Source organism: Panthera tigris, chromosome D1 (assembly GCF_018350195.1).
Source record: "Panthera tigris isolate Pti1 chromosome D1, P.tigris_Pti1_mat1.1, whole genome shotgun sequence".
NCBI lineage: Eukaryota > Metazoa > Chordata > Mammalia > Carnivora > Felidae > Panthera > Panthera tigris.
The window spans coordinates 26,747,509-26,765,658 of record NC_056669.1 but is presented as its reverse complement, the minus strand read 5'-3'; the positions used below and the strand labels follow the sequence as shown (position 1 = coordinate 26,765,658).

The 18,150-nt window shown below is 45.2% G+C and overlaps 1 protein-coding gene across 5 annotated transcripts in view; it reads right to left on the bottom strand.

Annotated features, from left to right (window-relative positions):
* Nucleotides 1-1,836: 1,836 nt before the first annotated feature.
* The window catches only part of APLP2 (amyloid beta precursor like protein 2), an 85,989-nt gene continuing 69,675 nt past the window's right edge, over nt 1,837-18,150 (bottom strand). For 3 of the 5 annotated variants that reach the window (XM_042957623.1, XM_042957626.1, XM_042957625.1), the window contains 10 exons: nt 17,213-17,287; nt 15,836-15,994; nt 14,636-14,764; nt 11,935-12,034; nt 10,253-10,405; nt 8,645-8,680; nt 5,503-5,588; nt 4,256-4,330; nt 3,725-3,880; nt 1,837-2,435 (listed from right to left, as the gene is read on the bottom strand). In XM_042957623.1, the coding sequence (XP_042813557.1) occupies nt 2,334-2,435; nt 3,725-3,880; nt 4,256-4,330; nt 5,503-5,588; nt 8,645-8,680; nt 10,253-10,405; nt 11,935-12,034; nt 14,636-14,764; nt 15,836-15,994; nt 17,213-17,287 (1,071 nt within the window). In that variant the 3' untranslated portion in view covers nt 1,837-2,333. The remainder of the gene's footprint in view (nt 2,436-3,724; nt 3,881-4,255; nt 4,331-5,502; nt 5,589-8,644; nt 8,681-10,252; nt 10,406-11,934; nt 12,035-14,635; nt 14,765-15,835; nt 15,995-17,212; nt 17,288-18,150) is intronic. The other 2 variants (XM_042957624.1, XM_042957627.1) reach the window with 1 other exon arrangement.

Sequence of the window (18,150 nt, the reverse complement as noted above, 5' to 3'; positions counted from 1 at the left end):
AAAACAATCACCCAGATTATAGACTAAAACTACATAAATAGAATTTTTTTTTTTTTTTTAAAGAGGAAACAATCGGGGCACCTGGGTGGCTCAGCTGGTTGAACATCAGACTCTTGATTTTGGCTCAGGTCACAATCCCAGGGTCTTGGGATAAAGCCCTGCATTGGCCACCATGCTGTGTGGAGCCTGCTTACGACTCTCTCTCCCTCTGCCCCTCCCCCATCCTGTTCTCTTAAAAAATATAAATAAACAAACAGGAAGTAATCAAGAAGTCCAAGGTTTAACCAAATTAGCATTTTAGAAAACAAAATATGGTGGAGGAAATCAAAGATACCTGCCTTCAGATTGAAGGCATTTTCCCTTAGTTTTTTTAAAAGATTTTATTTTTTTTAAGTAATCTCTACACCCAATGTAGGGCTCAAAGTTAAAACCCCAAGATCAAGAGCCACATGCTCCACTGACTGAGCCAGCAGGGCTCCCTTAGTTTTTATTTTTTTATTTTTTTCAATATATGAAATTTATTGTCAAATTGGTTTCCATACAACACTCAGTGCTCATCCCAAAAGGTGCCCTCCTCAATACCCATCACCCACCCTCCCCTCCCTCCCACCCCCCAACAACCCTCAATTTGTTCTCAGTTTTTAAGAGTCTCTTATGCTTTGGCTCTCTCCCACTCCAACCTTTTTTTTTTTTTCCTTCCCCTCCCCCATGGGTTTCTGCTAAGTTCCCTTAGTTTTTAAATGAAAAGTGGAATTAAAGCCTAAGAGCCTAACTCGCTGGAGCGAACAAACCCCTGCCCCTGCGGTGTGGCTCGGCAGTCCCCTAGAGAAGGACGACACCCAGAGTCTGCAGGGCAGAAGGGTTAAAACCGTCACCACGGATTAACAGCGGGCCAATGACACAAGGAGTCTTGGTGGAAGTTAAAGTATTTATTGATGTGTTTAAACTGTACATTCTCCACAGATCAGATTAAGGAGTTTGTGGGTGAACTTTATCTGTGCATAGTGGGAAGACACATGGATAAGGTGAAGGGGAGGAAGAAGAAGACAGACAAAAAAAAAAAAAAAAAAAAAGTCACAGGAAAATAGAAAAAAATACACCACAGGTTACCAGAACCTTCAGAATTAAAAAAAAAAAAGAGGGGGAGAGGGGAGGAGAAAAAAAAGGAAAGAAACAAAAACAGAAGAAAAAGAAAAAGCTGTGAGCATCATCCACTATACAAGCATCACAAAGACTCAGGTGAAGGAAACAATCTCCAAAATTTTCCACGGTGTCTACAGAGCGTTTCGCATAAAACATGGAACATCCTCCTTGCACGTCAAAGCAAGCCCCCCACCTTCCCTCCCAGGCGGCATGGCCACCTACCACTGTGGTCTTTGAACAGCAGAGAGGCTGGTGCCAGGCGAGGGTGGGCAGAGAAGTCAAGGTACAGTGGAGAGGGTTGAGGGCCAGTGCCTTCCGGGGGAAAATGTCCAAAGGGGAAAAGACAGCACATATGGACGTTACTTGGAAGGGAAGTGAGCAGTAAAAAGCTACGGTCAGTAACGGCAGACAGTGGAAGAACGTCATATACAAACTACAGGCTAATTTCTGTGGAAGAACTGGATTCAGAAGGAAAGCAGTAGTGGATGCCCTAACCTGTATACGTGAGGCTCTCACTAAAAGATGCCGGGGCTCAAATGCTTTTAACCTCCTTGGGACACCAAGGTACCCAGCACTGGGAACACCTGACTTCCAAAGAACTGGTCCTTTAAAATAATTTTGCAAGAGTATCATGAAGTGTTTGAACGGTCAATCACGGTTCCCCTTAACATTTAGTTTCTGGGCAACTTTCTGAAAGCTAGCTCATTTAACAAGGGAATACTGCCTTAGGTTTTTTGGTTTTTTTTTTTTCCTAATAAAAACCAGGACAGTGAATGAGCCTAAAGGAGTGACGCATACAATACAGCTGGAACGGCCTGCATATACAGTCTATCACCAAAAACCAACATTTCCCATTTACAGAGCGCGTATGTAAGACAATACAATGGAAGTGGGATTTCTGATTAATTTAAAAAAAGAAAACTACATCAGTCAAATATCTGCAATAGATCATTTTTTCATTTAAGGTTTATATATCATATATTGTTATATTAACATTTTTCACCCATTTAAAAGAATGGAGATTGTGATTCTACAGTAGTACTTTAGAGTCCTAACAATCCAGAAGGTCTGCACATCAGATGAATCCTCTGGAAGCACTGCTGGTCCAGTAGTTGATCCAAAATGCTGGACCCCTTCTAGCCCACCTGCAGCACCTCCTCCAGCAGGCGCTGCCACTTGCTTTCTCCCACTTAAATCTGCATCTGCTCCAGGTATTTGTAGGTCGGGTTTTCATAACCATGGTTCTGCATCTTGTTCAGGTGACGCTCTTCTGGGGTGAGCATTGGGTCAACCTGGAGGAACAGAGACGGAATATCACTGCACTGTACCACAAGAGAATTGCACAGGACGTCAGAAGACCTAAGGTGTTTGCTGTGCACTCCCCTGGGAAGCGAGGTCAACCGGGTGTCCCATTTCCACTGGGGACACCACACAAGAGCTGGTGGGGAGGACACAGGAGAAGGAGAAAGAAAAGAAGAGGGTCAGAGAGGCTTCTGAAAGTGCAAGTCCTGAAAGCTTGGTCCGAGTTAGAGAACAGAGTGAATTGAATTTACTAGCACCACGGTGACGACCATGTCTCGGTACTGCTACTTACTGTTTAGGACAGCACAGGGGAGCGTTCCCTAGAAAATAAGGACTGGGACCCCAAGATCCCTGGGGTCTTTTCCAGCTCTGAAATTCCACAATGAAGTCGGTGTCCAGCAGGAGGTGGACATACATCTGAACCAATTTTCCAGAGGGTATCATTTTTTTTTTTTTAATTTTTTTTTTTTTATTTATTTTTGAGAGAGAGGGAGAGAGTGAGTGAGCAGGGGAGGGGCAGAGAGAGAGGGAGACACAGAATCCGAAACAGGCTCCAGGCTCTGAGCTGTCAGCACAGAGCCCGACGCGGGGCTCAAACTCACAAACCGTGAGATCATGACCTGAGCCGAAGTTGGACACTCAGCCGCCTGAGCCACCCAGGTGCCCCGTACCATATTCTTTACTGTATTTGTTTTCTGGAACCAAGACACCCCGGCCATTCCCATCCCCCACCACAAAATGAGTGGTAAGCAGTTCTAATTATGAACCAGCAGAAGACGGAACAGAAAACAGCCTGCTCTGGCTCTAAATTTCCTGTTGCTTTTCTCCGCCGTTAAAAAAAATATTACTTCTATTTCATATTTTTAAGATTCATGATTGCCAGGGTTGCCTGATTGGTCATATACCTGGTTTGCTCCTTAAAAAAACAAGTCAGTAACAAGAACAAAAATAAAAAAGAGTATCAACAGTCCTCATTCTCAAATATCTAACATACCTGAAAGAAGAAAACACTCAGGAAGTTTTCACCCTCTGCAGCATAAAATGCTCTTATGGTTTCCTCACATTCACCGTCGGAGCTGGCAACAGCCCTTTGTGATAGGACCAACATAATTCGGTTGGGACTGACTTCCAAAACATGATCTAATAATCCAGTGAGTAATTTAATTGAAGTGCAGCACCCACGAAGTTAAGATGTCTGAATTCCATAAGCCTCCCTGACTGCACAGAGCAAACCATCACCACCTCAAGGCCAAGTCACAAGAGAGCCCCTGCTACTCACCTCCACAATCCCATGGCTGATGGTGCCATACTGTCTCTTCCTCAGCATCACCAGGCTGATGACTATGACCGTGGCGATGGCCACTGCAATGACCAACAGCCCGATGAGGGCGCTGCTGCTCAGACTGAAGTCCTCCCGCAGTGGCCCCACGGATTCCTACGATAACAAAGTAGATGTGCGACAAGGTCTCAGCGACTCTTCGCACAATGTGAAAGATGGCGAGTGGGAGACCAGCAGCTCAAGGAGGGCCAGGCCCCTGTAGAGTAGTGACTCCGACACTGAGGGAACTCTGAGATGCTGCTTTCCAAGGGACTATCCCTATGAGGAGAACTCCCACTTTTTCCAATCTCCATCGAGATCCTAATTTTAGCTTTCTTACCCAAAAGTATGGAAATTGGGGATGGGGGTCTTTGAGAGTTTGAGACACCGAGCGTCTCTCCGTTTTCCACTTGAAATGAGAAGACAAGAGAGAAGCACCCGAGACCCATGGGAAACCTGGCATTTAGGTTCCGGAGCTGAACACGTACGTACCGGCTCTGTCTCCAGGCCGCCAACCCTCTCGGCATTGAAAATCATTTCCTTAACATCCAGGGTCTCGTCGATGACCTGAAATGGTACAAAAATGTCAGCAACTGGGTGGAAGGGGACATTAAGCATAAATGGAGCTTCTTTTCTACTCCACTTATTATTTGGTGGAGGGAGGTGGATACTGAGGATACCCACTAACCAAGCAGTTCTGTCACGTCCTTCTAAATCCACTCACCAAACCCCTAAAGAAGCAAGTGTGGACACAAGTTACTGTATTGCAGCTAGTTCCCTAAGTGCTTCCACTTGCCTTTTCCTTTAGGTAACCACTATGGAGTGACATTACAGGATAAATTACCAACAATTCACGTTTAAATATCAAACTCAGGGGGCACCTGGGTGGCTCATTCAGTTAGGCGGCTGACTTCAGCTCAGGTCATGATCTCGCGATTTGTGGGGTCAAGCCTCCTGTCGGGCTCTCTGCTGACAGCTCAGAGCCTGGAGCCTGCTTCAGGTTCTCTGTCCCCCTCCCTGTCTGCCCCTCCCCTGCCCACAATCTATCTCTCTCTCAAAAATAAACAAATATTAAAAACAATTAAAAATAAATATTGGGGCACCTGGGTGTCTCAGTCAGATAAGTGTCCGATTTTGATTCAGGTCATGATCTCACAGTTCGTGAGTTCGAGCCCCGCGTCGCACTCTGTGCTGACAGCTCAGAGGCTACAGCCTGCTTCAGTTTCTGTGTCTCCCTCTCTCTGCCCCTCCCTGCTCAAGTGCATGCTTGTGCTCTCTCTCTCAAAATTAAAAAAACAAAATGAAACAAAAAAAAAAAACTCAGTTGACAATAATCCAGAAATATCAGTGATAGAAAATGATAGAATAACTAATAGTGTGTATAAACCAAAGGCAATATAAGAACCAAACCCGACTCTATTCCATTTACAAGTTATTAAATCTCTATACTCACTTGAAAATGGCCTCTCATATTTTATTCGTATCTTTAGTTACAAATATATTTCCCCCACTGTATCGCAAGAGGAGAGCTACGGCTGAAAAGTAATTCTTTATTCCTTCTCATACCCAGATGCTAAAGAATACAGCAGATTTGTGGGACCAGTTGGAGTCCACCCATCTTGTACCATATGGAAAGTGAACACAGGGAGGTTCATTTGGAAAGCCTCTAAAACAATGCCACTCATTCTAATTAGTCTCAAAATTAAAACAGGGCAGGGCGGAGGGGAGAAATGGCTCACCATATTTTCGTCCACTTTATTCTTACTGTTAATCACTTTCTCCTCAGCACCGATCAGTCCTCCTTCCTGCTCTCCCACTCCAGATCCTGTGTGGAGAGAGATCACAGCTGAGCGTTTCCCAGGATGGGGTGATCTCACGCCAACCTCACAGAAGCAGGGGCCCTCACTGATCACCTCCCCCGCTGCGACATGATAGGCTACTTTGTTCCCATTTTTGAGGATGCACTGTGTTCTATAAGGATGAATGGTACAGGCATTTTCAGAGGACCGATGAGTTTAATGGAGGAGGAGAGAGTGCTTACTTAATATCCAACCTGGAAAAACGGAATGACAGCCTTCAGAAGAGAATGTTTATTGTAAGATAAACAGAAGTGGAGTTCAGAGGCATTCTAGCACAGAAAAACATGTAATACCCGTATGTGATACTACCGAGTGCCTATAAGCCCACAACCTGCTCCTTCAACACTCTGCGCTCGCTCCCTTTGGATGGAAGAACCATCACACCAGCAATGAATGTGCACATTTGTCTCAAGCATCTTATTTTATCCCACAGGCAATTCTTTCTGCCTGAAATACCCTCCCTGACCTCCAACCCTTCCTAGTTGTCCTTCAAGCTGCAGCTCCTCTTGGGAGACATTTCCAGCTTACAGCACTCGAAATCACTGTTTATCCTCATTTTCTTCTGTGTCTCCCTCTAGCCTGCAACCCTCTGAGGGCCTGGATCACAGATGTTACATCTTCAGTGGTCATTCAAGAATGAGCAGGAAGGAAGCATTCCACAGACAGGGAGAATTCAAACACGAGGGTGGAAGGTTCCTTTCTGTAAAGGGAGCAAGACTAGCCACACTCCTCTTGTCAAGGTCAGACATCACCTGAGCCGACATCACTTGTGTGTGGCACGCCAAATGACAGCATCCAAAGATGCGGCTCGACTGAACCCAGCACGAACCCAGGCAGAGGAAAAGTGAGGAGTGATCCTCCTTATTTTAGCTTCAGAAAGCATGTGATTTCTACCTACTCTATGAGTTTTTCATTAATAAGATACACAGTTCAATATAAACGTCCGCAATTTGAACCTCTTATAAACAGATCAACTGGATGGCACACTCCTCATTCTAAGGTGATCACCTGCATGTGAGTAGGACTCAAACATGAGTAAATGCCAAGCACTGCTGTCCCCGGGCTGACACTAGGCCCGGCCACAGCAAGGCCTTCCGGCTCACAACCAGGCTCGTTGTTGACACGGAACCACCAGTAACAGCTGCTGCAGGTGTGGAATGTGCGGGCTAGCTAATGCGTTTACCCATCAGAAGGCAGCCCAAAATAACACTGGTTTTTCCTAAAGTTTTCACCTTAAAGAGCAATTTCCCAACTTGATTCTAGGGTAAGTTAAATCAGGCCTGGCTTTTATCGTCTCAAAATGCCACTGAAACAGCAATAGTGCACTTCGACTGAGAAGGAAGAATCTAGAAAGGTGCTGTCTCAGCAAGGCTGTGGATGAACAAGCCTAGTAAATTCTAACCCTTCCATCACTTTCTCTCTCTTCCTCCGGATTTTAAAGGTCAGAGGGCAGAATCCTACATGAGAAATAACACGGCACTGAACCAACTAATTTAAAGTCCTATGACCAGTCTAGACTGTTCCGATATTCCTTTGGTGGTGAAACTCACGTGTTCTCTTAAACACTGACCCAAACCACCTTGGTTTTATAAAAGGCATAATCAAGTGATGTTAAGAAAACAAAAGTTAATGTTTAAATTATTCCAACTAACAACAACTGAAGTATGTGGGCGAAAGCCAGGTAAGCTTCCAGGAAATTCATCTTTATCTGTAAATACCTAGGATGCATGGTTCAGAGTCACCTCCAAGAAGAGGCATATCCAGGTAGAATAAAACCAAGCATTTAACACAGAACTGATCTTTACAGGATTGAAATTGCACTCTTCTGAGAAAAAGCCGTGGCACAAACCACAACATCAAATTCTTAGAGAACACCATGTGGTGCATCCACAGCTGGTCGAAGTCAGCAGGCTCATAAAACACACACTGAGAACATGAAGCATATGCACTTATTCACAATGACCCTGGGACTGTGGACCACCCAACAAGCTGGGGAAATGCAGCGGCCTTTTATGTGACAGAAACTGCATAGGCTCTGAAGACAAAGCAGCTGGGTTTGAGTTCGGATTCCTCCATTTCTTACAGTCAGGACTCTGAGCGAATCATGCAGTCTGAGGCTTCTCCAACCACCTAATCTGTCAGAGAGAGCTAAAGCCCCGGCCAGTAGGTGTGCTCAGTGCATGAAGTGAGGCCACGTACGCGAGGCACTCGGCGTGGCGCTTACACAGTCCCAGCCTGTTCTGAAGCTTGGACACTCACTACCACACAGCAAGAGTCCACTTGTCACAACCCGTTCCATCCATCAGCTTCTAAGTGTTTTGAGTAATGCTAAAGTCAAGACGGAGACTAGTGGCGACAGACAGGTGGGCACAGACACAGGGCTGGGTACAGCTGAAAGGAAAGGGCAAGATGTAGTGGAGCAGTGAGGGGGATGGGCAGGGGGGAAGAGGTAAAAGGAACCGACTCTCCACCTGCCCCTAAATTAAGCATATTTTCAAATATACTAGCAATTCCACCCAACCTGTTTAAGTTGAATATACATTTAAAAATCTATCCGGATGAGGGGCGCCTGGGTGGTTCAGTCAGTTAAGTGTCTGACTCGTGGTTTCAGCTCAGGTCACGATCCCTTGGTTTGTGAGATGGGCGCAAAGCCTGCTTCATTCAGATTCTCGCTCTCTGCCCCTCCCCCACTCACGCTCTCTTGCTCTCTCAATATAAATGAACTTTAAAAAAAAAAAAAATCTACCCAGAAGAAATGTCTCATAAAAATATGTTTTGATTACTCTGTATTCTCTGGATATCCAGAAGGAAAGTTTAGGATGGGCACCTTGTAACCAGTACCACTGACACCAGATTCTAAGTGCTGGACCCAAGGCCACTCTGGCTCCCCTCACAGCCACATCTGGAGAAATGAGGTGGAAAAATCTCAGGTGATGGTATGAAACAGAAAATGAGCCTCCCGACACATGGGGGAAGTGCAAAGGAATGGAGGTCTTAAAGGGAACATCTTTGACAGACCAACCTTTTTTCATTGGATGGTACAACTCCGGCTGAGTGTCTAGCAGAAAGGAAAACAATAAAAAAAAAAAAAAAAAAAAATAGCACAAAAAAGGAGATTAAGAAAGAAAATGGCTTCTTTCAAAATTGCTATCTTAGAATTTCTCTATAACGTAAATAAAAAGTATTCTTCCTTAAAAACACACCTGACACATCCCATAAACAAACCAGCAGTTAAGAGCTACAACATATGACTGGAAGGTAGGAGAGAAAGAAGTAGGTCTGTCTTGGGGGGAAATTTGGGGAGATTCCCAAATTATTTAGCTTAGCCCACAAAGTTATTTTTCTTAGAAAATAACAAAAATACAGTCAGTATCGATTGTGGTTTTCTAACAAGGAGACAAGGTCCTAGTGTGGATCTGTCCGAGATGCCCTCACCCCCAAATGGGATACGTAAGCACGGCCACCCTACAAGCCCATGCAGGTATGGGATTTGTAAGTGCAGGTTTTAGGAACAAAGTGAGATCTCTTTACTTCTCTGGCTCCTTTCTCACATTCCGTTTTACTATCGCAGGGTCAACCGTACGAGTTGGTACCTTTGGGGTAACTTGTTCAGAAGGCATTCTGTTTAAGTCTGAAGGCTGAGTTGGATGTACCCCATCCTCCCCATTCAGTACCTTCTTCAGGCCTCTGTCCCAGCACTGCTACATCTGGTCTGAGGTAGGCGACAGTACCCAGGACTGCAGGACCACATCAGCTTGGGTTCAAATCCTTACTCTCCACCCACAGGCTACGTGAGCCTGGAGAGACACTTAACCTCTTTAAATCTTGGAATCCCCAAATGAGGACACTCACAGTACCTACCTAAGAGGGCTATTTTGAGGATTAAATGAGAGCATCCGTGCACAGCGCTTAGCTAAAGCTGGCATATGATAAGGGCTCTATAGCTGTGGCCACTATTTTTATCACCACCACCATCAGCAGCAATAGCAGCAGACAAATAAATAGAAACTGATTCCACAGCCTAGTCTCAGGGCACCGAGCTGAGCAGCTTGTTTATTTCTGGTGCAGACCCACAGCTTTTAAAGATCCTTTTAAACATCAAGACCCAGCAAAGGAATAGAAGAAAGTGTGCCAGACAGAGTCAGAGGGACATGGCTTCTTATCACCCCCAACACTAGAGGTATCACCTTGAAAAGTCACCTCTGTCGTCTCTCCACTGCCTGCTCCCCAGCTTGTTATGAAAAGCTAATGACCTAATATAACGTGAAAGTGCTCTTTAAGCAGCAGAGTGACTTCCACATGCAAGGTGTCATACACTCTGAAGGCAGCTGACAGGACCAGAAAAAAAAAAAAAGAGGATTTCAGCAAACCATCTCTCTAAAGTGGGAGAAATGTTACTAACCTCATGGTGATACTGAAGCCAAGGATCTGAAGGCACCCAGCATGGTGCCTGCACACAGTAGGTGCTAAATGAATCCAGTCTCCATCTCCCTGCCCAACTGTCACCAAGAAAATAGCCCCCCTAACACAACCCAGGTTCAAAATTCTACCTTCAACTTTCCAACCACAGGCCACCGGCCCATCCCCGCCCCCAGCGCCGCTGAGAAGCTGCGCTGTCAATCATACACACCTTCGTTCTCAGGTAAGGACGGGAAGGGATGGAAGGGGTGGAATGGTGGGATCTCATCACTCTCCTCGGAGCTCACCCGGACGTCCACGGGGGTTTCTGAGATAGAGGCCGTGAACTGGTCCATGTCTGCACGCTGTTCTTGAAGCAGCTCATCTGACAAAGAGAGGCATGGCAGGGAACCGGCATTCAGAGGGACCACCAGTGTGAACAAGGCTAACTCATGGCATTACAGAACTTGGGATCTACTGAGGGGAGCATCTCGCCAGCTCGCAGTGGACAACTCCCTCCTGCCTGCACCCCCGACCCTGTAGCACCGCGGAACCCCAGCGCCCCAGAACTCCTCTTCTTTACCAACTCACTCTGGTTCAGTGGTTTCATCCGACGGCACAGTTTTAAATGCCATCCATAGGCCACGATCTGAAAATCTGTACCTCATATCTACTGCCCGACCTCCAGCTCACTGAACAGCCCCCTTTACACCCCCACTTAATGTCCAACTTCTATTTTATCATGTATAAAGAGAACGCTTTTCCTCAGTCAAGTGCGGCATCACCATCCACTCAGCTGCTGACAATGGAAGGCTGGGCATTACCCTCGATGTCTTCCTGTCCCTCACCTCTGGCATCCAACCCAGCAGCACACTGTTCGCCCTTCGTCTGCAACGTGCCCGAAAGCCCCCACATCTGTTTATTTCCTCCATTACCATCTTAGTGCCCACGATCAGCATTTGTCGCCTGGATTTTTACAATTGCTTCCTGGCAGGTTTCTAATTTTAATAGCACATAGCAGCCAAGTAATTTTTTCTTTAGTTCATGTTCTTTTTTAAAGCATAATTCAGATCTGGTCACTCCCTAGTTTAAAGCTCTCTAACAGCTTTCCATTTATCCTAGAATAAAACCCAGACTCCTTGATTTTGCTAAAATCTCTGAACAAATTGGTCTCTGCCAACTTCTTTGGCCCCATTTCTCCCTCACTATGTTCTAGTCACACTGATCTACTCAAATGTGTCCACACTTGACTTAATCTTCAGGTCTCTGCAGTAGTCATTTCCTCTGCTAACAATGTTTTTCCCCTTGTAGTCTTTGCGTGGATGGCTCCTTCTTGTCATGTGGGTCCCAGGTGACTGCGCCGAAGACAAACCCCTTGACCACCCAGCCACTCTCCACCATTCCACCCTATTTGATGCCCCCACATGGCACTCCTTTTCTTGTTTTCCTGTCTGTCTCATACTATAACATGACTCCAGGATATACGGTCTACACCATTTTCCCTCTGTGACACACAGTAGACACAATAAATATTTGCCAAACAAAAAAAAAAAAAAAAGAAAGAAGACCAGAAGAGAGAGAGGAAGTGAGAATGTGTGTAAAATAGGTGCCTTGAAATGCATCAGCAATTAAGGGGGAAAGGGCAACAGGAAACTCCCCGGTCCCTTGCAATTTCACACCCTCAATTTTTCTTCCGGTAACAGAGTAAAGGTTAAGAAACTCAAGGCTCTGTGGCTCACCGCCAGTACATCTGTCCCCAGGTTACTCCTTGACCTTACTTGCCACGTAAGCCCCAGTGAATTCCAGACCTAAATCCTGGAGTGCTAATGCCTAGCTTCCTGGCCCTTGTACTGCTGCCACCCTTGAGTCTTGGCCAAAGTCCCTCACAGACCTCAGTACAAACGCAGCACCCACCGATTTCCTCTTGGATTTCTTGGGCTACATAAGGTACTTTGTAGAGCAGTGAGAGGCTTTGGTTCCTTCTTTCTTCAATCACATGGAGATGTGTCATCACCTGGAAGTATAGTATGGTGGAGAGACCTCGTTACCAACAGAGCCAGGCCAGGACAAAGCTTGCAGACAGGACACATGCACACACTTCCGCAAAGATCAGCGGAAAAAGGATATTCTCTGCAGAGTCCAGCAAAGCAGCCAGGCAGAGGAAATCCATTAATCCCCATCCTTATTTACTGACCACTGAAATCTAACAGTCCCCCCTTATCTGTGGGTGGTACATTCCAAGACCTCCAATGGACGCCTGAAACTGCAGACCGTACTGAGTTTCCCTGTATGACAAAGCTCAACTTATAAATTAGGCATAGGTAAGAGATTAACAATGACATAATAAAGTGGAACAATTATAATAAAGGTTATTTAATGGGGTCTCTGTTTCTCAAAATACCTTCTTATACTGTATTCACCCTTCTTCTTGTGATAATGTGAGATGATAAAATGCCCACGTGAAGCAAGATGAGTGACGTAGCACTGTGACATAAAGGTAGGCTACTACTAACCTCCTGATGATACATCAGGAGGATCATTCACTTCTGGGCCACGGCGGACCGCAGAGAGCGAAGCCTCCAATCACGGGGGACTGCTGTATAGGAGTATGTGCAGACTGTGTGTAATACCCCTTGGCAATCTGAGAATTTATCCAGAGAGTGTTCTGAGTTAAAAACAAAATTTAAAACCTTTCACTAGGCAGTTATTCATTTGATTTTTATATGAGGCACTTAACTAACTGTACTAATTGAGCTTAAAAGAAACCTAATCTTTTGTTTTTTTTAACGTTTATTCATTTTAGGGGTGCCTGGGTGGCTCAGCCGGTTGAGCGTCTGACTTCAGCTCAGGTCATGATCTCGAGGCTCGTGAGTTCAAGCCCCGCATTAGTCTGTGCTGACGGCTCAGAGCCTGGAGCCTGCTTCGGATTCTGTGTCCCCCCCTCTCTCTCTAAAATGAATAAACGTTAAAATTTCTTTATAAAAAAATTTTTTTTAATGTTTATTTATTATTGAGAGACAGATGCTCAACCGACTGAGCCACCCAGGTGCCCCAAAAGAACCCTAATTTGTACAATGCGAGATACTCGGTAAGGTTTTGCTGAGTGAAAGAGGGAAAGAGTCCATTTTTACCACCAGTCAGATTAGATGGGGTAAAAAAAGGAATGAAATCACTGGCTAAAAGCAGACTGGCATGGAGAGGGGGCCATTCACGGATTTTGCTTAGTGAAGTAATTGCTTGAAATGATTATCATGGTGAATAACAGAACTAGTTCATTCATATTTAACTAGATTAGTTATTCCTTCAAAACTTTACATTGAGGTATAAATAAACCTGACTTTAAGGAGTGATCAAGACTTATCTACCATCCCTGTTCCACGGTTCACTACCTTTTCTGAATGCAACAATTCCGGATTGTTCATACTTTTTAAAAAGGAAAAAAAAAGCCATCAAAACTGGTCATTTACTTGTGAAGGTTTTGGGGTGGAAATGAAAGGTGATGTGGGCTAACGTCCACCCCAAGGCCACAGTGAGGCATGTCAGGGCGGGTATGCCTGTCTGGTTACACTGGCACTTACCATGCTCGTCCTAAAGAGGGTGCTCTAAGCCAATGGATTAATTATGTGGGCTTGAAGCCATATAACATGGCCAAACGAAAAAAAATTAAATGGAAAGATGCTTTTATTGTAGATTGAGGTCTCTCTGACCTTTAAAAGCAGGGATGAAAGTAATTTAATTTTATATTTGCCATTCTTTCAATCAAGTAAATTGATGGGAAAGCACCAGAGTAATAAGTGCCTGAGAGAAAAAATGCAAATGGAAACTGAAAATGCACCACCCACAGTCTTGGCGTGTGTGGACATTGTCATATTTCAGATGAATTAAGGAGCCATTTGACTGAGGACGGTTCCTATGCCCACAGGAGAACAAGAACCACAGGGCAGGGTACTGGACATCAGTGTCCTCACGGTGAGCTGTTGAGCTCACATGAGGGGTAAGAACACCACCACACTCACATCCCAGACCAAATGCGCACATTACAATAGGCTGAACATATTCACCACTTCCCAGAGTGTAGATAACACCACAGGGAACATGCAGAAGTTCATGTAATTCAGCAGCCAAGCTTCACTGGAACTAAGGGCTTAGAGCACAGAGCGAATATCACACAGGACAGCTGGGGTTTCCCCCCGAGGTCTGCAAGGGAGAGAGTTCCACTTCCTGGGCCATCTGGTGTGGCACTATGATCTTGCTGGCACACAACTCATTCCCTAGTTGTTAATTTAATACACTGATCAAGGTCTCTCCTTTCCTTCTAGTCTCACTATATAAAAATGGCTGTTTTTCTGTAAAATACTACATGATAGATAGTCTAGTTTTTCCACTAAACTTTCAGAAACTCTTTACGGAGAAAGGACTTAATAGAACAAAGTATGGAAAAGAGATCTTAGAAACTGTATTTTTGCAAAAACCACCTCTTGTAATCTAATAATGTCTTTGGAAGCCATTTATCACTTTCCAAGCACAGCTATCAGTGTTGCCCAACCAACGGTCGAAGCGGCTTCTCCCCGCTAGAGACACTCTCCTGCGGCAATTTCGACTGTGTCTAGTGTACCTGGGATTTCATCTGGGCTGCCTTCTCTGGGTCAACAGCCAACACATGCTGGTAGTGACGGATGGTATGCAGACGGTCTTTGTTCTCAGCACGGACGTAACGCCGCAAGGCCTGGAGGACGCGATGAGGCTGCAAGAGAGAACAGCAGTTTGAATATCCAGGCACTACAGAACTGAAAACAGGCAGGAAAGCAAGGCTTAAAAAACTCACCTAAGAATGTAAAAGCCAGCCGGGCACCAAGAAGGAAAGCTGTGCTTTTTAAAGCTTTTAAGCTTCTCAAGTAAGAAGAAACTACCTTTCTACACAATGTACCAAAAACTAAGTTCCAAAGTTATGTTGGCTCCTTAAGGAACAGTATTTTCCAGAATCTCTAGCCCTCTCAATCTGTCCTCTTTCCTAAGCTCAGTGTCCGACACCTTAAATTGCAAGGTAGGCAGTCCCTGTGTCACCCAGAAAAGGCTCTGCTTGCTCACCTAAGAAGGATACCAATACCATTCTTCCCAGTATTTCCATCCCCCAAAAGCAAGGTAGGTTAGAGCGAAGGGACAAAGAAGCACGAGACCACCAGCACCAGGGGCTTCGATATAAGTCCCTTTACCCTTTTCTTCATAATCTTATTACAACAGCGTGTTCAAAAGGCAAGTTTTTATTCTTTGAAAGTAAAGCTACTATAAGGGGCGCCTGGGTGGTTCAGTCGGTTAAGCGTCCGACTTTGGCTCAGGTCATGATCTCGTGGTTCGGGTTTGAGCCCCACGTCGGGCTCTGTGCTGACAGCTCGGAGCCTGGAGCCTGCTTCGGATTCTGTGTCTCCCTCTCTCTCTGCCCCTCCCCCACTCACAATCTGTCTTTCTCTCTCTCTCTCAAAAATAAGCATTAAAAAAAGCTACTATAAAAATTCAATAATTGAGTAACTACCAACCCATATCCTCAGATTATGCTTTTCCAGGGTAAGACACTTCCATATCACTGGTGGCATATGCAAGCATAAAGTGTAATGCTAAGGTGACGTAAGAACATACTAGAACATGACACCTTTTTTCCCTTCTTCTCTCCTTACCTCTCTTCCCTTGCCAGAACTCGTCATAAAAATGTAATTTTTTTGCTGACCCGTGTCAGGTCATCACACATGTTCTACACATATGCTGCTTTAGAGGAGGTGACCTCGAGGATACCGTTCTCTGGGCTCTGCACACCACTCACCCGTGGTGGGTCAGACTGCAAGGCAGCCAGGTAATTCTCCAGAGCCATGCGGCGGCGGTCATTCAGCATAGCTTCCACCCGAGCCAGGTGGGTTTCCACCAGCTGCTGCTTCTCGCTGGCTGCTTCCTTCTCTAGGGCTTTAACCATAGCTTGGAAGTGCTAAACCAAGAAGGCAGGAACAACGTGAAATTCATGGTACCTGGAGGAAGTCTAAGCAAACAGCGATACCCCAGGACTATGCCTCCTCACCTAGAGCCTGTGTAAGCCGGTAACAGGTCCAGAAGAGTTAAGCAAGGGTAAGACAGACGTAAATATACTCTGATTGTTGTCAGGAAAATTACTTCCTAATCTAATGAGAGCATGTTAAATCTGAGGGGCAGTGGACTTCTTAGCACTTTTGCTCCTGAAATCACTAGTGTGGCAAGCCCCTATGCGGGCTTTCTCAACGTGCCCTGTGCAAGAAGGAATGCTGCCCTTTCCACATTGTGGCAAAGGCACCCCAGATCCGAATCCTGAGACACAGACCAACAGGAACTATATTTTGAAATATATCCCAGTAATGTGGTAGGTTATGCTGAGTCATTCACACTGATGTCCTGAAGGGCAAGTTGTCTGTGGAAAACCTGGCCAGGCTGAAAGGTAAAGTTTAAGGCTGTGGAACTAAATTTTAAATTTCCCTGCACAGGATGCACTGGCTGCATAGAAATTAACTCTTAGATTTTCTAGATGATTGCTAAGAAAGAAAAGGTGTTCCAACAGAGTGTTAACCTCCTGAGAAGATTTCAGTTCATCATAAACACAAACTGACTTAAATGCAATCAGCTTTATGAAACCCAAACCAGTCTTATAAATTGCAATCCCTGTTCCTAACAACACTCTGTTCTATTGGGGGGGTGGGGGGTGGGGTGGGTGCTGCTGCTGATTCTAATGTTACATTCTTGCAAAGCCCGAGATGAACTGGCATCACTGTTTTATTGTCTGACTTTGACTTTTCAAGAAGCCAATAAATAAATAAATAAATAAATAAATAAATAAATAAATAAAATTCAATGCTGCTGAAAAACAAGTCACAGCCTAAGAATGAAGATGAATTGAGGATTTTTGCCAGGAGAGCAGAATTAACAAACACAGCCAACTAAGGTTTGCTTCCTGGCATGAATTAGGTACACTGGTTGGTCCCCTGCTTTCCTTCTACCATTGGTGATCAATTCTAGAGAATGCTAGTTGGGGGTGGGGGTGGGGGTGGGGAGGGGGAAGGCAGTTAAAACTTGCTGTAAGATAAGCTCTCAACTAAGCGAAAGGTGTCAAACGGTAATTTCCTGGGAATGTGGCTCTGACTGGACTTCAGAGATTATGTCCCTGGAAAACACATCTTACCTGAATGAGAGTCTGCCTCTCTGCTTTCGGGAGGTTCTTGGCCTGAAGCTCAGCCTCTTCCCATTCTTTCTTTACCTAGAAAAAGGTCAAAGCCAGTATCACCAGAGAGTCATCTCTAAAACAATCCCCCCATTTTCTAACAATACCGCCAGGCCCTGAAATCTAATGTAGGAAACTGTGCAAAAGGAAATCGCCTCATGTGACCCCTCACAAGCTCACAGCAGTTTTAGCTCCTTCACAGAATTACTGTCTCAGAAGGTCCTGGACTCCAACCATCAGCAAACGGAGCCTCAATTCCATAACCTCCCCATTCTATAACCCCGGGCAAGTTATTTAAAAGTCTCTGTGCCTTGGGGCGCCTGGGTGGCTCAGTCAGCTGGGCTTCTGACTTTGGCCCAGGTCATGATCTTGCTGGTCCCAAGTTCTAGCCCCACGTCAGGCTCTGTGCTGCCAGCTCAGAGCCTGGACCCTGTTTCAGATTCTGTGTCTCCCTTTCTCTCTCTGCTCCTCTCATACTCTGTCTCTCTCTCTCTCTCTCAAAAATAAATAAACGTTAAAAAAAATTTTTTTTTAAAGTCTCTGTGCCTTAGTCTCCTCACACACATAAAAAAGGGGGTGGGGGGTGCATTTAATACCTACTTCTCAGAACTGTTTGGATAAAATAGAGTCAACAAACATTTCCAAAAGTACAAGCCTGGCACATGGTAATGTATGAGATTTTAGGTGGTATTCAGACCTAAGAAATTCTTTTCAATTTTCTTTCAGTCTTTCTCAGTAACTAGGAGAAAGCTGCACTGTGGTGCTCATGTTGCTCTAACACTTGTAACTTTTTTAAGAAAGCATCCCGAGGGGCGCCTGGCTGGCTCTGTCAGTGGAGCGTGTGACTCTTGATCTCGAGGTTGTAAATTCAAGCCCCACACCGGGTGTAGAGGTTACTT